The sequence below is a fragment of the Spodoptera frugiperda genome, chromosome 21 (assembly GCF_023101765.2).
Source record: "Spodoptera frugiperda isolate SF20-4 chromosome 21, AGI-APGP_CSIRO_Sfru_2.0, whole genome shotgun sequence".
Classification (NCBI taxonomy): Eukaryota; Metazoa; Arthropoda; class Insecta; order Lepidoptera; family Noctuidae; genus Spodoptera; species Spodoptera frugiperda.
In genome coordinates this window covers 4,152,943-4,180,215 of record NC_064232.1, presented here as the reverse complement: position 1 = coordinate 4,180,215, position 27,273 = coordinate 4,152,943, and the positions used below count along the sequence as shown (strand labels likewise).

Genomic DNA, 27,273 nt, shown 5'->3' with positions numbered 1-27,273 from the left:
TATTTCGTAACATTTATTAATTGCACGTTTGGCGTAATGGTTAACGCTTTGAGTTATCAGGCAAGGTGTCGCAGGATCGAACCCAGCAATAACTAGTTCTTTTTGTAGTGTTTATCAAATATTTTTAAACAACATCTAATTCTAAATTTCTAATGATTCGATACTTGAGTATTAAATTTGTAATGTTTGTGGCGACCACGCAACTCTCGGGTCATTTTATTTAGCCCGTTTATAAAGTAACTACCGTCAATTCTTTAAATGTTTTCCAGATCACCCAACTTACAAAATAAAATTATATTCTTAGTTGTCAATTTATGAGCATTTCATTTTCATAGTTTATTGCTACATAATTCGTGTGTAAAGCTCAACATGTCTCAACACTTCACAAATTTGAAAAAGGCAGAAGTAATTATTTTGCACGAACAAAAGTTAGATCTTTTGTTTTAGATAGATCTTTTCTTTAGTGAAATAGAAAGGCGCTTAACGATATCGGTGAGTAAATAAGATAATTATTATGTTGATATTCTGGGTAATTGATTGAATTAATAATTTTATTTAAAGTTCTCTAAAATTATATTTTTAAATATAATAAAATAATGTTATTATTTTTTGTTTTATAAAATACAAAAAATAATAACATTAAAAAATTAATGAATATTAATATTTGAATAATGAATACTTTTTTATTATTATTGATGAATTTATTATTAAGAATAAATAATTATTGTTTAATAAATTTAAAACTTAATCTATTTTAATTTATATTAATAGGATACTAATAATAATATTTTCTTAAATATCCTTATAAATAATTTATTATTAATCCTGTTGTAGCTTAAAGGATTTTAGTAGCATTTTATTACTGTGTAAACCTATATATATATATGTTGATTATAAAATATTGTATAATTATTGTGTTTACAACTAAAGCTACTTGTAGTTATATTTTATTCCTATTGATAAGTAACTTTATAGATTTTCGTGGTATTCTAAATAATATATTTTTGTTTAATAGTGTAAGTCCGTGCAGTTATGGGTGCGCAGATATGCGGAGACTGGTGATATTGAAAATTGCCAAGCTGGGCCGAAGCCGAAGGCAAATTCGTTAGCCCGGCACTACGACATCATAGCCAGGCATAAGGCTGATTCCTTTTTCAACGCGCACTACAGCAACGGCACTCGATGTCTTCACGCAAACAATAAGGAGGCACCTGCATTCTGGTTTAAGGTGCAGGAAGCCACCCAAAAAGATATTACTGCCCGATATGCACCAGGAACAGCGATAAAATTTTGACAGAAGTTTTATAAATTTTGATAGGGCTAATAATGTGGTTATATTTAATGATGTAAATAATTAATTTCATGCTAGCAGCATAAAGTTTAAATTTATTTGTATTGAATTTTTTTTGCGTTAACGCTGAGTTATATCGATTTCTGAATCAGTTACTGAGCCATCAGCCAAATTATATATTGTCCAAATTAACTACAATGTTTATATTTTTAAAATAATATTAAAATGCAGTCTAGAAAATACGGTGAAGTGATGTTATTGTTATGCGGTTAGAAATTGACATAATTTCTTTCTATTCAACATGTTGATTCACTTCACTTCTCATTTTTAATAACTTATGTAACTGCTGTTCAACTAATTTGAAACATTATATTTACGCTCATCCTTAACCAACTTAGAGTATGATTCGAAATGTTATAATGTTAAAAACTTATTTGTATTAATCGTCACATTTTTGCTAACATATTGCCCACTCAATATTGAATCTTATAGCAACCGCATTAAAACACAAAATGGAGAATTCTAATAACAAAAATTTGCTAATTTCAAGAAATAACAATATTTACTGTGAAGCGGAAATTTGGAAAAAAATGTTTTAATTAAATTTTTATAATAATTTTATTTTTTAATACTTTTTTTAATTTTAAATTTTAATATTAAAAAAAAATATATATATATATATATATAATGTTTCTTATTGTTTAATAATAAGTAATAAACAATATTAAAATTTAATTTATTATTATTTAATTAATAATAAAAATTATTATTTAATAATATATATTTTTTTGTAATAATCATTAATAAATAAAAAATTGTCTATGAAAACAATTAATAACATTTTTTATTTGATTTATATCCAATATTTATACTTTATTTCTATAAAAATAAATTATATGTAATAAAATAGATATCGTTTTATTTACCGACTTAAATGCTTCTTTTATAGTCTGATTTTATTATACAGAAAACAAAAATAAACTTAAAAAGACAAACAACGAAATAAAATACATGTAAAAAATATGTTTTGCTGGTTTCGAACCCACATCGGCGTAGAGGGAGACGATTAGAGCAAGCTCGTTAAACCACTCGTCTACGAGCACTACGTCTAGTTCAGTGAAAATGTTGAACCATATCATCAATTGTAAATATTTTTAACCTTACCCATCTATTAAATTATAAAAATACATATACCGACACAAAATTTATAATATATACCAATGTGTGCGTAATGGTCAAACGTTTTTATGCACATTACTACGGAATACCCACACAGGGATATTGTGTAGCGATAGTTGTGTCGATGTGTTGGTGTATACTAGTTACAGTTGCCGCGTGTACTAGGGGGTGAGTCTATTGCCATACACCGGGCACAATTTCAAATTCCGTGCTACTAGTGGGTTTCGAAAAAAGCTAATCAGGCCCAGTTATACTTTGCCCGACCCGGGAATCGAACCCGAGACACCAATACAAGAGAGCACCCTCATGCATGAGAAACGGGCGTCTTAAACCTTTGGGCCATTACGATACCTTAAAATGCGTATACATATACAAATATATAAATAACAACTAAACAAAATAGTATTAAAATAAGATCCGGTACATATCCGTATCGTCCTGCTGACCTCGCAAACTTTAACGACTCATTAACCAGCTCACAACTAAAAGGGAAGGGTACAGAACAATTAAATATAAAATACTAAATATACCAGCTTTAAATGGCAGACCCATTAAATGTAACAGCAATTAACTGTATCTTACTGAGTCGGGGAGAGCCATGCTTCGCTTGGCTCGACCGGAGTGATACCACGACCTCATAGGAAAACGACGTGAAATAACGCTTGCGTTGTGTGAGTGAAGTTACTGGAGGCCCAATTACCCAATCTTCCCTTGTAACGCCTCTGGTTTTTTAAGTGTCCATGGACGGCAGCGATTGCTTGCCATCAGGTGATTCGTCTGCTCGTTTACCGACTTATACCATTAAAAAGTTCGTTTTATATCTTACTAGTAAAAGTTTGAAGAACGTATTTTTATAATAACAGATAGCTTTATAACAACTATCTTTTAGCTAATCTCGTCGAACTGTTTAACATGTAAAATGTCTTACCATAGTATACTATAAACAAAGGTATAACATAAAATAATAATCCTCTAGACTCCAGAAAAACAGTTTTTTTTTTCAGCATTACCCAACCTGATGAGAAAAATATACTGTTATTGTTTTAAATTTTCCTTTTTTTTTCTTATTTTGTGTTTTGTTTATAGTGCATCGTGCCCGGTGCTGAATAAATGATTTTTCTTTCTTTCTTTTTACGAAAACAGGTACTCACCGATAGCTCGAGCCCGTCTTCTGGGGGTCGGTGGTCTCTTTAGACTTAGGTCTACTGGCTCCAACTGGATCGGAGGCCCACAAGCCTGGAACAAAGGGGTACAGTGTTTAGATCTGTTAGCAGGGCTCTGACTCGAAGTAGGAGTAGTAACGGAATGTTTGGTGGTGGTTAGTAAGAGTTTGACGGCCTTGTCTTGGAATCTTGGGCATTGGATGATTTCACCACCTCAAAAAACAACCTTCAGTACCTTTAGTATGAGTTTGTTTTGCGTTGAACGAAAACGAAACGTAGCGTTCAGCGCTTTGATTGACCGGCGCGAATGAACCAACCAATCAAAGCGCCGAACGCGCTCTCGTTCCGATCACTTTAAACGTAAAACAAACTCGTACTAAGGGTACTGGCTACCTCTTCTATACAGAAGACGTTATACAACGTCACGCCTAATATCCTCGAAGGGGTAGGCAGAGGTGCACGTTTTTTTTAATGAAAAAGGTGGCAAACGAGTCACCTGATGGTAAGCGATCAGCGCCGCAGTGTAACGTATACGTTAATAATAACTTTAAGGTCAATACGTTACGGCATGTAATGCCATTGTACAATATACTTCCACTTTTCACCCAATTGTGTTATAAGTCGCATGTAATAGCGGATGACCCTATTGCCATATTCCAGACACAATTCTAGACTCCGTGCTACTGCTGACATACTTTTGTTGCCGGAATCAAACCTCGCAGGCAGGCATCGGCAGTCGCAATGGCGACGTCTCGACCAACGAGGAAATCAAGTTCAAAATACATACAAAGTAAATACAATTCCTTTACACTAAAACATTAAAGTTCTACAAAGTAACACTACATAAAATAACAGTTCGGCATCGATCGTGCATCTTCGTGTGCGGTCGCCACCGTCGCGTCGCTTGCGCTTGCTATGTTGCAAAGTGGGCGTGGTTTCAATATTGGCGGGACGTGTTGAACATAATAATATTTCGTTAATTGTCAATTAATGTTTCGATCAATTCACTATTTGAGAGTTTTATTGGAATTCTCTGAGGTACGCAATTCATCAGTATTAGCAAGGCAGTGTTACGTTTTATTTCTAATTTTTTTTTAACTATCATTTCATTTCCTATTGACTGTTCCATTAATTGGGACCTACGTTCAGCAGTGAACAACCTCTGGCAAATATGAAGATGCTGATGATGAGTAACTCTTTGTAAACGACGACATAAACCAACATTTTTTTCGAACATTAAAGTAGTAACCCTAGTACGAGTTAGCATTACGTTGAATGAAAACAAAATAAGAGTGCGTTCGACGCTCTGATGAATAAACCAACCAATCAGAGCGCTCAACGCGTTTCGATCTCGTTAAACGCTAAACAAACTCGTACTAATCCATCAGAGCGCCGAACGGACTCTCTTTTCATTTTCATTCAACGTAAAGCAAACTAAGGATACAAAAACTACATAAAAGTACCTACTACGACCTTTAGATACTCGTATTTGTTATGTACAAATTGCAACGATAACTAGTATACACCAACACATCGGCACAACTATCGCTACACAATATCCCTGTGTGGGTATTCCGTAGTAATGTGCATAAAAACGTTTGACCATTACGCACACATTGGTATATATTATAAATTTTGTGTCGGTATATGTATTTTTATAATTTAATAGATGGGTAAGGTTAAAAATATTTACAATTGATGATTTGGTTCAACATTTTCACTGAACTAGACGTAGTGCTCGTAGACGAGTGGTTTAACGAGCTTGCTCTAATCGTCTCCCTCTACGCCGATGTGGGTTCGAAACCAGCAAAACATATTTTTTAGATGTATTTTATTTCGTTGTTTGTCTTTGTTAAGTTTCTTTTTTGTTTTCTGTATAATAAAATCAGACTATAAAAGAAGCATTTAAGTCGGTAAATAAAACGATATCTATTTTATTACATATAATTTATTTTTATAGAAATAAAGTATAAATATTGGATATAAATCAAATAAAAAATGTTATTTTTTATCATTATATTTTTTTTAATTAATGATTATAAACAATTTTTTATTAATTAATGATTATTACAAAAAAATATTAATAAATAATAATTTTTATTATTAATTAAATAATAATAAATTAAATTTTAATATTGTATATTACTTATTATTAAACAATAAGAAACATTATATATATTTTTTTTTAATATTAAAATTTATAATTAAAAAAGTATTAAAAAATATAATTATTATAAAAATTTAATTAAAACATTTTTTTCCAAATTTCCGCTTCACAGTAAATATTGTTATTTCTTGAAATTAACAAATTTTTTTTATTAGAATTCTCCTTTTTGTGTTTTAAGGCGGTTGCAATAAGATTCAATATTGAGTGGGCAATATGTTAGCAAAAAATGTGACGATCAAATAAGTTTTTAACATTATAAAATTTCGAATCATATTCTAAGTTGGTTAAGGATGAGCGTAAATATAATGTTTCAAATTACTTGAACAGCAGTTACATAAGTTATTAAAATGAGAAGTGAAGTGAATCAACATGTTGAATAGAAAGAAATTGTGACAATTTCTAACCGCATAACAATAACATCACTTCACCGTATTTTCTAGACTGCATTATAATATTATTTTAAAAATATAAACATTGTAGTTAATTTGGACTATATATATTTTGGCTGATGGCTCAGTAACTGATTCAGAAATCGATATAAGTCAGCGATAACCCAAAAAAAAATCAATACAAATAAATTTCAACTTTATGCTGCTAGCATGAAATTAATTCTTTACATCGGTAAATATAACCACATTATTAGCCCTATCAAAATTTATAAAACTTCTGGCAAAATTTTATCGCTGTTCCTGGTGCATTGTGGGCATATCTTTATGGGTGGCTTCCTGCACCTTAAACCGGAATGCAGGTGCCTCCTTATTGTTTGCGTGAAGACATCGAGTGCCGTTGCTGTGGTGCGCGTTGAAAAAGGGATCAACCTTATGCCTGGCTATGATGTCGTAGTGCCGGGCTGACGAATTTGCCTTCGGCTTCGGCCCAGCTTGGCAATTTTCAATATCACCAGTCTCCGCATATCTGCGCACCCATAACTGCACGGACTTACACTATTAAACAAAAATATATTATTTAAAATACCACGAAACTATAAAGTTATTTATCAATAGGAATAAAATATAACTACAAGTAGCTTTATTTGTAAACACAATAATTATACAATATTTTATAATCAACATATATATAGGTTTACACAGTAGAAAATGCTACTAAAATCCTTTAAGTTATAACAGGATTAATAAAAAATTATCCATTATAAGGATATTTAAGAAAATATTATTATTAGTATCCTATTAATATAAATTAAAATAGATTAAGTTTTAAATTCATTAAACAATAATTAAATAATTATTTATTCTTAATAATAAATTCATCAATAATAATAAAAAAGTATTCATTATTCAAATATTAATATTCATTAATTTTTTTATGTTATTATTTTTTTATATTTATAAAACATAAAATAATATTATTTTACTTTAAATAAATAAGTGAAAATAATTAATTCAATCAATTACCCAGAATATCAACATAATAATTATCTTATTTACTCACCGATATCGTTAAGCGCCTTTCTATTTCACTAAAGAAAAGATCTATCTAAAACAAAAGATCTATCTTTTGTTCGTGCAAAATAATTACTTCTGCCTTTTTCAAATTTGTGAAGTGTTGAGACATGTTGAGCTTTACACACGAATTATGTAGCAATAAACTATGAAAATGAAATGCTCATAAATTGACAACTAAGAATATAATTTTATTTTGTAAGTTGGGTGATTTGGAAAATATTTAAAGAATTGACGGTAGTTACTTTATAAACGGGCTAAAATGACGCGAGAGTTCCGTGGTCGCCACAAACATTACAAATTTTATACTCAAGTATCGAATGATTAGAAATTTAGAATTAGATGTGGTTTAAAAATATTTGATAAACACTACAAAAAGAACTCGTTGTTGCTGGGTTCGATCCTGCGACACTTTGCCTGAATACTCAAAGCGTTAACCAATACGCCAAACGTGCAATTGATAAGTGTTGCGAAATATTGTAATGGATTCAATAACATAATTATATACGACGAGAAGATTCCTTTAGATATATTTGTATGGGTATAATTTGTGTAGCTCGATCGTTCGTTGTTCGATTTATTAAATGTTTGTTAAGTATTATTTTTATCTCTACCCTTGTTTTTATTCATAAAATCTTTTACGAAATTCTTACATATACCGACACAATAATTTATAGTATATACCAATGTGTGCGTAATGAACAAACGTTTTTATGCACATTACTACGGAATACCCACACAGGGATATTGTGTAGCGATAGTTCTGTCGATGTGTTGGTGTATACTAGTTATCGTTGCAATTTGTACATGATTTTCCTATCATTCGCCACAAATCGCTGTCAATGCAACCACAAGTGCCAACATAGCGGCGCGCACGCATCACAACCACGCCCCTTCGTAATTGTGTAACGCAAAACTTCACAATTTCATCAATCAATACAGTCGCTAATTATATTGTGTTGATTATGTTAAAAGAAAAATATACCTAGGTAATGAATCTTACATATATTATAAATGCAAAAGTTTGTGAGTTTGTGTATATGTTTGTTACTCAATCACGTCAAAACGGCTGAAGGTATCTCGATAAAATTTGTAAAAAATAGGTAATGAATCTTACTAAATATATTATAAATGCGAAAGTTTGTGAGTTTGTGCGTATGTTTGTTACTCAATCACGTCAAAACGGCTGAAGTTATCGGGATAAAATTTTAACCACAGGTAGGTTATGTTTTTTTTTTTTTTAGAGGAGATAAATTTTCCAATGACTTCTCTCGCCTTGGGCGAGACCAGAGGGAGTGTCAGATCCTTACTGACTAAAAACTACCCCGTTCCTACTCCTGCTTTAAGCCGCAGCCCCGGTAACCTTTTACGTTGACCGTAGCCCTTGCAACTCCATTTGGTGTGATGTGTTTTAAAACTTAGGTAGATTATTATAGTCTCATAGTATATTTAGGTGAGTAAATCATCATTTTTTATTAATTTGGGACATAATAGGGACGATGACTGGGTCAAAAATCATTCATAAATTTGATGAACTACTTAATTTTCTTTTTTTTTTCTAGCAAAATTTCTAGAAAGAAGTCTGTTATTTGACGTCAAAAACTTATCACGTCATAATAGAGTATTCCATACAAAGTTCATAGAAAATATCGTTTTTGTCGTTTGGAATAAAGTATTGAATTTGAATTTGAAACAAGCCTATTTATATACAACTTCACGCGTAGGTTTACGGGACTAACAAACACGATGTTTATGCAAGAAAATGTTAAATTATGATTTTCCTCTGTCTGATTATAGTATGCACCTGTAGAAAATCACCGTTTCCTTCGTTTCGGAGGCGTGGCTAGGCGCGGCTGCGGATATTTCACTATTTACTTCGTTTGCATATTATTATGCTTGTATCTAGTAGTATTGCATGTATCTACCACCACATTAATGTACTATACAGGTTTAGGGACAGAGAGTAAACTGCCCAATTCTTGTTCGTTAGGATTATCTATCCATGTTTATTCGCATGTAAAATTCACATGTGCGATGTAGGTTTTTTATGACGTCATCCGTTGATGCTATCCGATTCTTCTCCATAGGAATCTACACTAGGAACGAACAAAATAATAGCTTCACTAGAGGACTGACAGGCAGACAGACATTTTTTTTAATATTGTAATATTTGCTTTGACGTTCAAAACTGCCTTCCTGGTCTATTTGAAATAAATAATTTTGACTGTTGACTTGATTTTCAGCCTTTTATAGACAAAAACTTATTTTTTGTTACATTTGATGTGTCGACGTTTGGCCGCTATCTCGCCTGATGGTAAGTGATGATGCTGCCTACGGTGGAACACGTCTGCCCATAAGCAACCTATTCACTCGGGCTTAGAAGACACCCAGGTTATACCCATCAGGACACACAGACTCCACTCCCTAGTGGTTCTTGTGATATTGAAAACGACTGTTTCACCTACATCGGCATCAGATTGCGTAAGTGAGGATGTTACCGTTAACCGACTTTGCGAAACCGACCGCGCCTTGCGAGCGCCACGCCATTCTAAAATATATCGTGGAAATATATTACGACATAGTGTGGACTTGGCTATATGGTGGCGGTAGAATAGAAAAGGTATTATTTGTCACCAGATATACAGTACGGTACTCTTCCTGTGGATGTCGTTATTGACTAAGGGATACATTAGATAGAGGCTGGGAAGTAGTGTTTTCGAAAGACTTGGAAAACAATAGTTCATATCTTTTATATATATAATTCTTCTGTAAGTGTGTATGTCACTGAACTTCTCTTAAATGAGTGGACCGATTTTGATGTTTTTTTTTGTGTTTTGAATAATAATTTTCATCAAAATGGTCCAGAATGTTTCAGCTTATTAAAAAAAGTTAAAAATGTTGTGCTTAACCTGTAGACAGGACAACGTCTGTCGGGTCCGCTAGTAGTTGTATAATATCCAAACTAAAGTTCTAACAAACTTAGCTAGTTTGCCCCGTTGGATTGTTTACGTCTTTAGTAATTGAAATTTAATCCCACTTATAATCACACACACTCATAATCTCAATGACTATACAATATAATCTAATTTTTAACAACTACCTCAATTATGTATATCAAACGAAAGGGCTCGATTGGTAGAATAGATCTCATTAAAACTGTTTAACATAAAATTATTTTTATGTAAAACCTTTTTATTACATAGGTAGAATTACTTGTTATACTAGTAATGAACACAAAGTAACCAAGGACAGACACAAAATATATAGTAAGATTGTGCAATCTTATACAAAATATACATTTTGTGTCGATCAAAACATTTACAATTAGCGGGTTTACCGGGGTCATTATATTACGAAAAAATTGCATGTTCGTTTAGTTATTTCGAATTGATTTTCGGGGAAACTAATGTCCTAATAATAGCTTGCAGACTTACTCCCGTGTTGCCTGTCAAACCACAAGGCAGGAAAAAATCATTGGAAAACTTATTTTTGTTAATTTTCCGTTCACCAAGTCATAAGAATTAGTTAAAGCCCTCAATGAATTCATAATTTGACCATAAATATAATGTATACGGGTTTTGCGTGAAGAGTCGCATTCTAATTATGCCTAGGGTCAGTCCTTTAGCCGTCATAATAAAATCCCACTGTATAATCACACACACTCATAATCTTGAGGACTGGAGTTTCAATATAATTGGCGTCAGTTTTAGACAGACTACCTCAATTATGTACAGAATATCACGAAAGGGTACTGTTGGTATAGATCTCATTAAAACAACATAAAAAAAATTATGTAAAACTTCTTTGTATTACATAGATAGAATTACTTGTTGTCATAGTAATTAGTAACGCGGACGAAACCGCTTACAGACGCTAGTATAGATAAGTTGGAGCTGCAAGGCGGGAATAAGTCATTGGATGATTTTCCGCCCTCAAAAAAAAGCCCTCAAGGAACATAATTTGACCATAAATATAATGTATAGGTTTTTGCGTAAGAGTGCAACTAAACAATAGGGTATCCTTCCGTCATAACAAAATTTCGTGTTAATAATTGTTTGAGGATGGAGTTTCATGTAATTGGCGTCAGTTAGACAGATTAATTGACAGAATTACGCAGTGTACTGTTGTATAGCAATATAACACAACACCTGTTATTATAACTCTATCAGAAAAATAAACTGACATGCTTACTAACACTATCATTAGTACCTAAAACGAGATTTTTAACATATTTATTTATGTCTATGAGTTTCCGATATTTTGGCACTGTTGCAAGCGCCATGAAATCACACAGTTTAGTGATACCGTTTCCACTGATACTAAGGTATGTAGCTGTACGGGTAAGATGTGCTATAAAGATGCGTCGCTGTTAAGTAGCTGTGCGAGTAAAATGCGCAGCTCGACTATGCGATGTATCGATAGTAGGGAATCTATCCATAGCACGCATCTTTCCATATAAAAACATAACTTAGCTGAGTATGTTTCAACCAGTGTTAAACTATGTGTGTCAATGAATATAATGAAAGCCAAACACATTCACAGCAACGTAGCATAGCACATCTCTGGTGGAAAGGCACGCTTACACTGTCAAACGCAATACAAACGTTGTTTCACGCCAGTTTCCAGTAAGGCCGTGGTATCACACCGGTTTAACCAGCCCATTCGTGCCGAACTATGGCAAAACAACACAACTTAAATACGGAAATGGATTAAAAGGTATTTTGTAACGAGACATAGATTACATTACGTCATATTTCATGGTTTGTAGAGCTCTAATTAAATTAATATCGACATTAAACCAAACTCCCACTCGCGAGACTGTACACAAATCTGTAATCAATACTGATAGGTACCGTATAGTTGGCGCAGTGGTTCGGTGCCTAGTTGCTGTGCTATGTTTTATTTTTTATTTTTTTATGGGACATGCCGGTAATCGAGCAGACGTATTACCTGATGGTAAGCAATCGCCGCCGCCCATGGACACTTGAAACACCAGAGGCTTTACAAGTGCGTTACCGGCTTTTTGGGAGTTAGGAATTTAAGGGTTGTTGTTCGGGAATGGGGATGGGGAAGATTGGGAAGGGGGGATTTGGGCCTCCGGTAACCTCACTCACACAACGAAACAACGCAAGCGTTGTTTCACGTCGGTTTTCTGGGAGGCCGTGGTATCACTCCGATCGACCCGGCCCATTCGTGCCGAAGCATGGCTCTCCCACACTTGAATAATGTATAAAAATAATACCCTTAGTACGAGTTTGTTGGACTGCGCGACGTCACCGCGTTTGCGCTCGCTGCTCATGATGAAGAGTCCGTGACTGAGATGAAGAGAGCTATGACTCGGAAACTGGTAGAGTTTTCTCCATAAATGTACGTGAGTAAATTGTGATTTTTATTTAACCATGATTCCTTATAATTTTAAAATGTTCAGTAGCAACACTCCGTTTTGAATGTACCGTGTTCAATCTTTTGCTTATTTTTACATGGGATTTCACTACATAGTATAAAACAAAGTCGCTTAATTTGTCCCTTTTTATGCTTAAATCTTTAAAACTACGCAACAGATTTTGATGCGGTTTTTTAATAGAGTGATTCAAGGGGAAGGTTTATATGTATAATACATACATAATATATCACCATTGCACCCATACGAATCCGGGGCGGGTCGCTAGTATAAAATAAAAATGAATTTGAAATGAATTGAATATTGGGTGCTCCATTCTACCTACTCTTCAGGAAATAAAACAATATTATGTAAATTTTAATGAATCTCAACATAACCGATGTCGCAACGAACCAATCCCGCACTAGAATCAGATAACTGACAAATCAATAGATCAATTACGATTGGTCAGTTCGAATGTTCCATATTCAAATCGTTGTAGCGCATTGGTCCGTTTAAATTTAGAATTTATTTGGAATTAGTTTTGCAACGGTTGCATTTTGCTGTCGATTTAAATTTCGATATGAAATTGGTTTATAGTTTAGTTACCTCTGTTTTTGGATAAGGCGTGCTTCGAATCTTCGAGTAGATTTTAGGGGGGGGGAAAACGACCACAATGCAACAACGTCACGCCTTTTATCCCCGAAGGGGTAGGCACAGATGTACATTACGACACGTAATGCCGCCATACAATGTACACCCACTTTTCACCATTTGTGTTATAAGACCCATGTAATAGGGGGTGAGCCTATTGCCATAAATATATGGTAATAGGCCCAGTACATGTAACTGAGAAAATTTCGAAAAACCGAAAATAACCCCAGTAATATTTCGCCCGAACCGAAAATCGAGCCCGAGACCCCTTGCCCGGCAGTCGCACTAGCAACCACTCGGCCAACAAGGCAGTCTAGTAGGATTTTAGTAAGGTAAAAATAGCAAACTTCCTTGATTTTTCAACAAAAAATTAGCCTTCTCTGCCTACCCCTTCAAAAAACAATGCAGTAGACAGATGCAACTAAGTGAAGGTTGCACTTAGGGTCAACTTGTGTCATAACGAGCAGTAGATGGCCAATAGGCGTGTCCTAATAGACTATTATTGCGGATTCAATGCGTACGCGCCGATGATAGGTAAACGCATATAAATATGAAATCATCTTGTTGTTAAAACACTTGCTAATTTATTTATTCATTACAGCTTTTTTAAACGGTTTTATTTAGCTTGCCCCGTTTGTTTGATTGGGTTAAATATAGTAATTAGAATTTCACCCCCTTCCTGATGATAGATCGATCTGATATTTCGTACACACTCTTAATCTTTATATTGAGATTCCTCACAATGGAATACCCAGGGGAAAAGGAAGCGTGGCCGTCCTCAGCAAACCTGGGGCCTTAGTCTGCTATTACAATTGTGTCAGAATGGTCGATCACTGAGCAGTGCGAGAGGGACGGAGCTATACAGCTTACATAGCTCCGTTCCTCTTGCACTGATGGCCGGCATGACGTGGAGTGAGGTGAAGCGAGAAGCTCAAAACCGATCGAAATTGAAGACCTCTGTCGACGCCCCCTGCCTATCTAGGGCACATAGGCCCATAACTCTAAGTATGATGACTATTTATAATCTATTTTTCATCTCAACTACCTCCATTACGGATATCAAACGAAAGGGCTTGATTGGTGGAATAGAGCTAACTAAAACAATTTACCGAAAAATAAAAATGTAATCGATCAACACCACCCATCACTGTGGTGATGACACCACATCATCTGAGGATTTACAGATGCGTTGCCAATCTTAAAATAGTTAAAAATAAACTTAACAAACTAAAACGTACACCTCTTTCTATCTCCCCTCTCCCCACAAAATAACTACAAGACATGAAGATATGTCCTCCCTCCAGTAATTGCCACATGTCAATCTTACTGACAAAGGTCAGTGGTTGCGCGTTGGTAAATCATGGTGATGATTGCTTAGGACAGGGTTAAGGAGGCTTTTCCAGCAGAGATGTGCTATGTAGGTATGCTGCGAGGATGTAATAGCTAAGCTGTTAAACTATGTAATATCAGTGGAAACGGTTCCACTGATACTAAGCTGTGTAGCTGTGCGAGTAAGATATGCTATGAAGATGCGCTGCCGTAAAGTAGCTTTGTGAGGAAAATCGAGTATGCGATGTATCGATAGTAGGGAAGTCATCCATAGCACACATCTTTCCATATAAAAAACAATGCTTAGCTGAGTCCGTTTCCACCAGTGCCAAGCTATGTGTACCAATGAATATGATTGGTGGAAGCCAAACGCCTACCCTGCAACGTAGCATAGCTCATCAAAAAACACAGCTTAGCTGAGTCCGTTTCCACAAGCGCTAAGCTATGTGTACCAATGAATATGATTGGTGGAAGCCAACATCCACTTCTCTGGTGGATAAGGAGCCTAAAAAACCTAAGCCCAGTCGGAGAAAACCTGTTAGATAGGTCATATGTACGCATGAGATAACTAACTCTAGCTGATAGCTGTGCTGATAGTTTTGATGTAATAAAAGAAAATAAAAACAGTTTATTTACGCTATACGTACACATTTACATACAAACATAATATAAATATTATAAAGCTGAAGAGTTTGTTTGTTTGTTTGAACGCGCTAATCTCCGGAACTACTGGTCCGAATTCTATAATTCTTTTTGTGTTGGATAGTGCATTTATCGAGGAAGGCTATAAAACATTACGCTATGACCAATAGGAGCCGAGCAGAGCGGGTGAAACCGCGCGGAAGTAGCTAGTACAAACATATTTTTCCTGAGAAATACAACCCGGGTCTTTTCAAGGTCTGAGTAAATAGGTACTTTCTAAGTCTGTGTGCTCCATCCTCGGTCACATCTTCGCTTCACCGTCCTAACAGTAAGCGGGTTGGTGGCCAAACGCAGACTTATCAACGTTAAAAAAAACTAAATATAATATTAGTCACCATTTTAAACGTCAAATATGTACTCGTAAAAAATAATCCAAAAAGAAATCTCATTATTTACCTGCATTGTAGAGGGCAGCACGACGCCTCCTCGACGCCCCGCGCCCTCTCTTTCATCCTGCAACAAATAAAACAAATGATGAGTAAATAAACTAAAAAAACATGGTTTACTCACGTACATTAATGGAGAGAAGCTCTTCAGCATGAGCAGATTGCTCAGCCTACTGTAGGCCGGACGCCGTCGCCGCATCTGCGCACGCTGTTCATAATGAAAAAGTCCCACTGTGACTCGAAACTAGTAGAGCTGTTCTCAATTAATGAACGAGAGTAAACCGTGATACCTTAGTACGAGTTTGTTTTACGTTTAACGAAATGGAAACGAGAGGACGTTTGGCGCTGTGATTGGTTGATTCATTACAGCCGGCCAATCGGAGCAACGAATTTATATTAGTAAGAATTCTGAGGCCCTCTGATACCGTCATATACACATCGAATCATGCAAACGTTAGCTCGAAGAGCAAGAGTACGAACGAGATTGTTTTTAGTCAGTAAGTCTGACCCTCTCGCTTTACCCTAGGTGGGAGAAGTCATTGGATGATTTTCGGAGAAGTAATTGAATGATTTCCCCCCCCCCTTAAAGCAGAGCTCCTTGGTAGAATAAATGGACCAACATAACATGTGATGGCTTTATTATTATTACCTATTGTTTATTCCACTTTCACACAGGTAAGAATCTTATAAACTAAGCCCCACAAAACTGTAGTAGACACATATGTTTACATACATATGTATGCTTGTTACCATGATATTACATGTCACTTCCAGAGAGCTCACCATAGGACTTACTACATAAAACGATGACCGGATACCTCGACCTAGGTCACTGTATGTGCATTTACTCGCACATACAAGTACATAAGTATGCAACTACATACCTAGAGCATAGTACTACATATAAAATGACAGTTAACCCTGTATGGGAGCAAGATACACACGGAGAAATAAATTGGACAACTTCGGAATTTGTGGCATATTTTTTAGGGAGAAATATCATCCAATGTCTCCTCCCGCCTTGAGTGGGAAATGCGAACGGGCGCTGTCAACTGGGACTGGTCAGCTCCAGACTGCATTGATTTTGTTGTCCTCAAGGTTATTTTCTTTTTCATTCACTTTGACTGAATATTAGTTTTACATTGTTCTCATATAGCTAAAGCAATCGAAACAATCTGACCAAGAATTGTATTGTGAATCTGATTGAAAAAGAGTAACCTATGGAGTTTCTTGCTCGTTCTTCTCCATAGGAATCTAGACTTTGGAACGAGCAAATAGCTTCACTAGAGGACTGACCGACAGACAGACGTTATTAATATTATTATATATGCTTTGACGTTCAAAAGTGCCTTCCTGGTCTATAATTTTGACTTGACTTGACTTGCGTCAGACGCTTACTGACTAAAAAACATCTTGTTCCTAATCCGTTAGCTGCGGACAACGTAACAGGTTACCGGGACTCCGGCTCAAAGCAGGAGAAGGAACTGGGTGGTTTTCAGTCAGTAAAAGTCTGACACTCCCTCTCGCCTTGACCAAGACGGGAGAAGTTATTAGATGATTTTTCCCCATTAAAAAAAAGATCGCGCTGCCCCTAGTATTTGTGGCGCCACTGCTACTCTTTTAGCCACGCGCGTCTCGTGGTCACCTGGCATCTAAAGCACTTGCAGAGTTACCTTAGAGATAATACCAGGGGCCTTATACGGGAGCTATACAACCTACATAGCTCCGTCCCTCTTGCACTGCTCAATGATCGACCATTCTGACACAATTGTAATAGCAGACTAAGGCCCCAGTTCTGTGTACAATACGGATGATGACGGGGTATGAAAATTAAAAATCAAAATAGTCCGCCAGATAATGAAAAAATATTACACACGTATTTCTTTATTTTGCCATTAAGATTCCTATTATCTAAGTAGTGTCATCTTACTACAAATCTACAAATTAAAAAAATACGTGTCTAATATTTTTTCACTACCTAACTGACGGACCAAATAGATTTTATCATACACCGTCACCATCCCTATTTATTGAATGTCCTACGAACAAATCGTCCGACACGGCTAGGCTGACCGTCGCGTCGGCGCGTCCTCTCACCGCCAGCTAACTGTATCGTGGGAACGTAACATTTGTGCTTTCACTAGTACGAACGACTTGATGTAACTGAATTTGTTGCTACCTTGCTGTAGGCTTTTAGACGCGATAACATCTTGGCTGTACGTCTGAAAACAGGCAGAGATCGACGAGTTTATTCGGTAACCATTGCTTGTTCAACGAGCAAATAAATGCGGTTTTCGGAATTGTGTATTATATATTGTATACCGTATGGAGAAACCTCTTATGACTTAATTTAAACCATATATTTGTTATCATCTTGGTTGACAATATGCGAGCGAAATAGGCGCAGTAGCTTAGCCAAAAAGTGCATTATTTTAATTCAAAAATTCTAATTTGAAAATGAATAAATATAACAGCGGCTGATGTTATACGTATAACCCCACAAGGCCGGCTGTGGACTTATAACGAACCTCTGGATTTTCGGGTGTCTATGGCCGGCTGCGATTGCTTACCATCAGGTAATCCGTCTGCTCGTTTACCGGCTTACGCTACGTCACGCCTTTTATACCCGAAGGGGTAAGCAGAGATGCATATTACGACACGTAATGTGCATCTCTGCTTACCCGGGCGAAAATATTGTGGCGCACATTTGAGAGAAGCAATATCATGTGTTAGTAGTAGTTTTTTGGCGCCTCCCAGAATTTGTCGCCCTGTGCCATCGGCCCATGTCGCCCCCCATAACGCCGGCACTGACTGGCTTATACCATAAAAGAATGAAGTTTTTAAAAACAGGCGTAATAAACATCCTTGTGTGTGAGTCCATCATCACATGATTATACAACTAAAATACACTTTTCAAAATCAAAACTAGTTTCAAAAGACATTAGTTATAAAAAAAAAACATGGGAGGTGCGCAAGCGCATAGTAACACCGCCATCTTGCGGCCTTCACCTAGTGGTAACAACTCATCCTATACATGTTTACCTCTACTCGTTGGCCCAGTTATTAATATTGATTTAGCATTACAAGCAGATCTCTCATATAGTTATTGAACTCAAATTAAAATACATGAAAGGAGATATAGAGAGGCATGGTAAATATTTAGATAAATTGATAGAGATATGCCATAATTGTGCTGATTTGTCTCCACTTTTTATTTTATTACCACTGACTGATTGCTTTTTTTTTATAAAACGTAGCCCTAAGATTAAGATTTTCTCCTGTGTTGTGGGTGCGTTTACAAACATGCAATTTCATATCCACATGACACCCAGACTCGAAACAACAATTTCTGGATCACACAAAGAGTTGCTCCGTGCGGGAATCGAATCCGCTACTCGTTGCGCGACAGGTAACCCAGCCACCGCGCCAACCGTACATTCGTTACTCTCAGACGTCAAAATGGCTGAAGGAATCGGGGTGAAAGAGACCGATCTACCAAAGATTATAGGCTGTAATAAAACATAGGCTACTTTTTATCCCATGGGTATGCGGGCTTAGCTGCTGGCAGAAGTTGGTCAGCTATGAGACGTCCACTACCTCACATCGGCTTCCACCAATGGCTTCAATTTATTTTTTTGAGGGGGGAAAATTATCCAATAACTTCTCTCGCCTTGGGCGAGGCGAGAGGGACTATCAGAATCTTACTGACTAAAAACCACCCCGTTCCTACTCCTGCTTTTCGAGCCGGAGCCCCGGTAACCCGCTAGGCAGTCCGAAGCTCTTGAGAATTGAACCCACTAAAGAGACAAGATCACGTATCAATATTGCAATACAACTATGATGTACAACCGGACACGATTTGACCTCTTTTTTGACCTTCTACACGTTCGTGGGCACTCACAGCCCTCAAGGTCAATAGACCTCTTCTTTTTATGATTTAAAAAGTGCTATTTATGCCAACTAGCAACCAGGCTAAACTAGCAACCAGCCCCGGGTTCACACTGGTGTGATTATCTCACTACATGTGACAATAACTTGTTTGGTTAATACGTTCGTGGACAGTAACGACCACAGGCGTCTCGATAGCTAAAAGTGATACAACAGTACGCCTGTCGACGTATCAGTTTTTACTTGCATAAAAGCAGTGCGTCACTCGACGACCGATTTTTCATACTATCATAAAGTACGGCATGATGTACTGTCAGCACAGGTATAATTATGACTTTTGCACTGTCACTACATTATTTTATCTTGTTACTTATGTCAACGGATCTTAGCAGGTCTGAACTACGTGCAGAAGGCTGCGCAATAAGTATTTTTAGAACCAAATGGTGGCATGAGGCGAGGTGCGGGGGCGGCGATCTAGGCTAGAGATCGACCATTTCTAAATACAATTGACCCTTTACACTTATTGCACAGCCTTCTGCACGTAGTTCAGACCTGCCAAGATCCGTTGAGAGTACTGTACTTTATGTGATGTATTGTGGGCAAGGTACGAAAAAAATTGTGCCTCAGTAGCTGCAACGTATGTGTAAAGCCTGTGTAAAGCGCCCACCCAAATGCAGATCGAAGGCACATTAGAAAAATTACCCTTATCTACAGATGTTTACTTAGCACTTAATAATTATGGTAGATGACCAATTTTATTATTTTAATGTCCGTCTTGTAAAATATTTTAAAATATTACACTTTATTTTCTTTTTTACAGAAACAAACACTTTCGAAGATATGAGTCTAATCTGTCCTAGACGACTGGCAAGAGGTCCACCCCCTATTACATGGGACTTATAACACAAATGGTGAAAAGTGGCAGTACATTGTGTAATGATATTACGTGCCACAATTTGCACCTCTGCCTAGGAGGTTCCTAAGGGGATGAAAGGCGTGACGTTGCAATTACTAATATACAACCCAATAACATTTTACCGCCCTGAAAATCAAAATCTAATCAATATAAACTACCATAATAAAATAAATCTTCAACCACCATATTTGAATGAGAAGACAGAACCGAATAGAGATCAAAATTAAATGGTAACATTTGAAATAACTAAAGTAAGGTTGTTAAAAAGGTAGGTTCGTGGCCAAATGTACATCAACTAGAGTATTGCGACACGATCTCACTTGATGCGCCTGCGTCTGTTAAGGGGTATACTGCGACAAGGCAAACATATAGATTTCTCTAAAAAAAAAATACGTTGCCCCACAGTAGGATTTTCTCCTGTATCATGGGTGCGTTTACAAACATACAAGTTTACATACACATGACACCCAGACCCGAGGCAATAATTTGTGGATCACACAAAGAGTTGCTCCGTGCGGGAATCGTTGCGCGAACGCCGGTCACCCAGCCACCGCACCAGCCGTGCAGTCATTTAGCATATCTGTTAATTTCAGTAGGGATTAAATTTACACAACGCCATCCTAAATGTTATATCGTATCTATTATATAAAAATAAGTCGGGTTTTCCTTCCTGACGCTATAACTCCAGAAGTCCAGAACTCACGAACCGATTTCCACGGTTTTGAAACAAAACCATGTGAGGTTTATAGCAAAGAAAATTCAGGAAAAAATTTAAGAGAAAAGCAGAAAAACAGGGAAAATCATTGGCGGCGAAACGAAGTTTGCCGCGTTTGCTAGTACTATTATATAAAGCAGAAGAGTTTGTTTGTTTGAACGCGCTAATCTCCGGAACTACTACTATGAAACCTTCATCAGGTTTTACATAACCAGTAGAAACTGAAAATTGTATAACTCTTTCAAGACACCTTGTTTTGAGGTAGGAAAATCATTCAATGAATTCTGCCACCTTGGGTAAGGCGAGAGGGAGTGTCAGACTCTTACTGACTAATAACCACACCATTCCTACTCCTGCTTTTCGAGCCGGAGCCCCGGTAACCAAATTGCTATGTTGTCACGTCCGATAACCACAATGTCAATTTACCTTTTTAATTTCAGGTATAAGGTATTCCGCAGCTACGGATCAGGCCTACTGAACAGCTTACGAAGCAAATTCAACATGATCATCGTTAACTTTTGAAAGCACTTCCCCTTAACTCGAAGACTAGTACTAGTGATGTTCGGATAGCAAGGTCGAGTCATCGCCGCTCTATTTTGACACAAGTTGCCACACCTAAAGTACTTGTACAGTTGATGCTCATGTCATTACCATCATAGATAGGTAAACTAGTTTTTTTGTAGCCTGTTTTTGAACAAAATATACGATTTATGCCAGCGGCTGCGCCTGAACCGTGCAATCGAAGAAGAATAAATGAAGAATAATCTACCCCTGTTCCAAATTTCGTTCCGATTCCTTCAGCTGTTTTTTTGTTTGTGGATGAGGATTGTAAGAATTTATCGGTTAGACTGATGGTAAACTGACACCGTAGTTTAAAGGTGCTTTCCACCAGAGATGTGCTATGCAACTATGCTACGAAGATGAATAACTGAGCTGTGAAACTATTTTCACCGTTGATACTATGTAGATGCGCAGCTCGAGTATGCACACGTAGCACTTATCTTTCCATATAAATAAAAATAAATTAATTAAAAAAATTAAAAAACCCGACTGCATAAAAAACACTTTAAATAAAAACTGAAAAGTATATTATTTAATGATTTTAGTCTAGTTTATTTAATGGGTCCCGACTGTTACACTCATTTTTATTTAAAGTGTTTTTTATGCAGTCGGGTTTTTTAATTTTTTTAATTTATTTATTTTTATTTAACACTTTTTAGTTAGTTATAATACGGCTATGTGTTTCTCAAGATTTCACCCGCGACACGAAACGACAGTTCAGAAACCGCTAGTCAATCGCGTCGCGTAGTACCTATACGAGTATTTAGAACCTAATTGCACATAGTATTTTTTTCTATATGTCAGTGATATACCATTTTGGAATCCTCATGATGTGCTCTTTAATTTGATACCCATATTGTAGCAAATATTTTATTTTATTTTTTTTACTTCTCTCTAGGGCGCCTTACGGCCGCCATGTTGGTTTTTGTTTTACGTCACATATCTAAGAACACGTGGGTAATTAAGACGAATCCAACGATACCCTGATTGTCGAAATCCATCCAGCCGTTTCGAAGAAATGAGGTAATAAAGAATATTAGGCTCATACATACAAGATACGCGCGAAAAACATAACCCTTCCTTGGCAGTCGGGTAAAAAGCTGAGTCTGTGTCCACCAGAGCTAAGATATGTGTACCAATGAATACGATTGGTGGAAACCAAACGCACACATAGCAACGTAGCGTAGCAAATTTCTGGTGGAAAAACACCCTAAGTATCTATCTAAATCTGCAACACTAGCGAGATGCATCATAATGGCCTTGCTGACCATATTAACTACAATACTTGAATCTATTTTATAGTGCTATCATTTTTGTGACACTTCCCCAAAGAGGATGGCTCCATTAAAATTGATAGAGTACCCAGAATAGGGTAGTTTCCTAGGTCAAAAATAAATTATTTTGATATTTCAATATAATAAAATATCCCATAATAATCGTATTTTCATTCATTCATTTCACGATATATTTATATCGATATTTTATATTTTATATACTATTTTTTGCGTAATAAGTATGCTATTTAACGCAAAAAAATTATGACGTCATAATTTGCAATGCCATACAAAATTCATAGAAAAGTAGCGTTTTTGACATTTCGATAAAAGTACTGAATTTGACTAGTAGGATAATACCCTATTCCCGAGCTTAAGCTTATTGAACTATCCGACCACCACAGTTGAGACTGTAGGGCTGATGCAATTAAGAACCGGCTTGGAAATTAGGGTTTTTAAGACTATATACAAATGCCTACTATACCTAGTAGTTAAGCACTTACCATATAAACCATTAAGCACCCTTAATGCTTATCTCCAACTCACATGCTGGTGTCACGATCTGTAGGACAAAGTAAACCCATTTATTACATCACTCCTAATACGTAATATTTTCTCACAGACTTAACTAACTACGGCCACGGCCGAAATTAAAACCGATCTCAATTTCTTTTTAAACTTTGCCCCACATCCTCTGTCATAGGTGCATTTACAATCATACAATTTCACATGCGCATGACACTCAGATCCGAAACAACAATTTCTGGATCACAGAAAGAGTTGCTCCGTGCGGGAATCGAATCTACACGTTGCAACATGTTGTACGGAGCCTCGATTTTTTTTATCTTTGGATTAAAATCGATATTTTTACATTAATCATGTCAATACGAATTTCTGCCTAAAATCGAGATCAATCTAAAGATTTTATATTTTAGGTAATAGGAATGATGAAGGGGTATGAAAATTAAAAAAATATTTAATCCGTCAGTTACATAGGTAATGAAAAAATATTAGACAACGTATTTTTTTATTTTGTCATATATGATAACAATACTTAGATAAAACTAATCACAGTTTAGGAGAAGGTAGGAAGCAAATACGTAATTTCTATGTACAAAAAGTACCTAGAAGTGACGTCACGCGATATTACAAATCAATACCTATATCTTGGAAAGTATTTGTTTCCGTAAGAAAATAAAAAATACGTGTCTAATGTTTTTTTAAAATAATGTACAAAACGGGTATTAAATTAAAAATTATTACCAATCTACCCTATTAACTTCGATCGTTGGCCGACTTTTATAAGTAAATGCAGCTGTAAAGGTAGCTAGCAGTTTTAGTACATAATGCAGATAGCAGACTATGACCGAATGAAATACGACATAATTGACCTCGATGGCAATGGATCTTCATTACAAATTAACAATAGCAAATTAACTCGATGATGATACATAATAACTACTAACTATGTATAGCTCAGCACCCTTATTATGAGATTGTTTCAACTTTCCCAAAGAAACTTTTTTGTAGGTAGTTTTATTTTTATCACAACACAACAACAAATCAACAAAATTTAATTAGCAAGCGCACGTAAAATTCCAAAATACCTACTAATCTTCAGATAACGCGGGGCGGGCACCTCTCAAGCGAAACTTCTCCTCCCTCCGAGCGCGAAAATTATGTTGTTTTGTTATTGTGATAAAAATAAAACTAGTTAGTGAGTACACAAAAAAGTTTCATTCATTGGGTACTGTGTCATCAAGTACAGTACTCTCAACGGATCTTGGCAGGTCTGAACTACGTGCAGAAGGCTGCGCAATAAGTATTTTTAGAACCAAATGGTGGCATGAGGCGAGGTGCGGGGGCGGCGATCTAGGCTAGAGATTGACCATTTCTAAATACAATTGACCCTTTACACTTATTGCGCAGCCTTCTGCACGTAGTTCAGACCTGTCAAGATCCGTTGAGAGTACTGTACATCATCACGCATCATGCAATCATGAGTATAATCACGTATTTAAATATCCTCCACTAATTACCAGTCACCCTATATGTTATAATAAAAGCAAAGTCTGACACACCAAAACCATGCAAATGCGCAGTTACTTAAAACTTAAGTTACTCCGGAGGCTGTTAAAAGTTACAAATAAGTAAGACAAAATGCATATACTCACAAAAAACAGTTGTTTCGTACACCACAGGAGAATCATAACTTAACATAATTATAAATATACTGGCCTTTACTCGCTAAGTAAAAAGGTTTTATAGATCACATATTATTAAAAACAAAATTATATTTAAAAATTCGAAAATACTGGCCTACAACTGTCATTTGTAATTGTTTTTATGTCATTTTAGTTTTTTTTGTTTATTTTTATTTTACGTAACGTTTTCGGTCGCTCATCCTCGATTGAGTTGAATCTGAAACAAAAGAAAAAGAGTATTAATTCTAATTATGATACATAGTATTTTTAGCAACGTCACACTTTTTATCCCCGAAGGGGTAGGCAGAGGTGCACATGACGGCACGTAATGCCGCTATACAATGTACATCCACATTTCACCATTTGTGGTAGAAGTCCCGTATAGTAGCGGATGAGCCTATTGCCATATTATAATTACTGGGCACAGTTACAGACTCCGTGCTACTACTGAAAAAAAAACGAAAAACTAAAAAAAGCCCAGTAATGCTTTGCCCGACCCGGGAATCGTACTCGAGACCCTTTGTAGTTAGTTACGACAGTCACATTTACGACCACTCGAGCAACTGGCGAAAATAGTTAAGCGATGTAAAACCCATACATCTGGATCGATCTAAATTAACGGAAACACGATCAGAACTAATGTCAAAAAATATTTACAACAATAACCATTAATTCCTAAACTTCCTAGAAAACAATTACATTCAATACGATTAGGTAATTACCAACCAAAATTCCTGAAACAAATATGACTAACACACCCAAACACACCACTAGCGCCATCTACGCACCGCAAAAACGCCCGTCATTACCAGTTTTCACAGCAAGGCTTATCATTATTTATTTATAAATGCAACCAAGGTGTGGTGAAGCTGGCAGAGCATTGCAGTGGCCCAAATTCATATTTAAAAACACGCGAACCACACCTAATACAGTTCGATTGTTTAAAATGAATTAAAAATTAAAATTCATGAGTTCGCGTGGGTTTTTACGTTCTATATTTTTCAGTTCCTGTTGTTTGTGATGTGTTGGTCTTAATTGTAATCGTAATTACTAAACACAGGCGGATTAAACTCACAGAACGCCCTAGCCAAGGCGCTTCTAATTTTTCTGGCGCCGCGGTCACTCTATTGGTAGTTAGGCACGTGCATCTCGCAGCGCCCCTCTGTAACCTGGCGCTCTAGGTACTTGCCTATTTTACCTTATGCCTTGTTCGCATTAGGCTAGCGTTTTAGTCGAGTAGCTCTCTCTCGGTTTCGAGAGAATCTACGCTACTAGCGTAGTGCGGACAACGCATTAGCGATAATAACTAACTACGACTAACTAACTACATATAATAATATGACTAACACAATTAGTTTACATTGTACCGAGTTTAGGTCTGGGTCTGGCGTTCAATTCCAGGGTCTAGGTAGGTATCTTAGGTTTTTCAAAATATTCCTAAGTAGTTATCTGAAATTATTCATGGTAGTTAGTTATAATTATGGTAATAGGTTCAACCTCTATCAAAAGAGACTCATAACAACTGAGGAAAAGTGGATGTTGTGTATGAGTTACTCTGCCTACCCCTTTGATGAATAAAAGGCGTGATATTAGGTATGTTACACAATGTAGGTTAAAATAATAAAATTATCACAAAGACCTGGGATATAAAGATACTTAATCTAGTTGTGGGTATAGTTTTTAGCTTAACTGACAAATATAACTACTTACAGGAAGATGGTTATTATATCACCTGGTTAATATGTTAAATTAAAAATTACACTTTTGCCTGCACGGTTGGCGCGGTGGCTGGGCAACTGGCTGCCATGCAACGTGTAGCGGGTTCGATTCCCGCACGGAGCAACTCTTTGTGTGATCCACAAATTGTTGCTTCGGGTCTGGGTGTGATGTGTATGTGAACTTGTATGTTTGTAAACGCACCCACGACACAGGAGAAAATCCTAATGTGGGGCAACGTTTTTTAAAAAACGAAAAAAGACTAATTGAAACTTGTCTCAAACTTTA

General features: G+C 36.2%; 1 protein-coding gene across 1 annotated transcript in view; it reads right to left on the bottom strand.

Annotated features, from left to right (window-relative positions):
- The window catches only part of LOC118280394 (Krueppel-like factor 8), a 65,287-nt gene that overhangs the window by 35,901 nt on the left and 2,113 nt on the right, over positions 1 to 27,273 (bottom strand). Inside the window, exons 2-5 of the mRNA XM_035600392.2 lie at positions 25,240 to 25,486; positions 23,569 to 23,627; positions 15,722 to 15,778; positions 3,622 to 3,706 (exon numbers count right to left, since the gene is read on the bottom strand). Coding sequence (XP_035456285.2) covers positions 3,622 to 3,706; positions 15,722 to 15,778; positions 23,569 to 23,580 — 154 coding nt within the window. The 5' untranslated portion in view covers positions 23,581 to 23,627; positions 25,240 to 25,486. The remainder of the gene's footprint in view (positions 1 to 3,621; positions 3,707 to 15,721; positions 15,779 to 23,568; positions 23,628 to 25,239; positions 25,487 to 27,273) is intronic.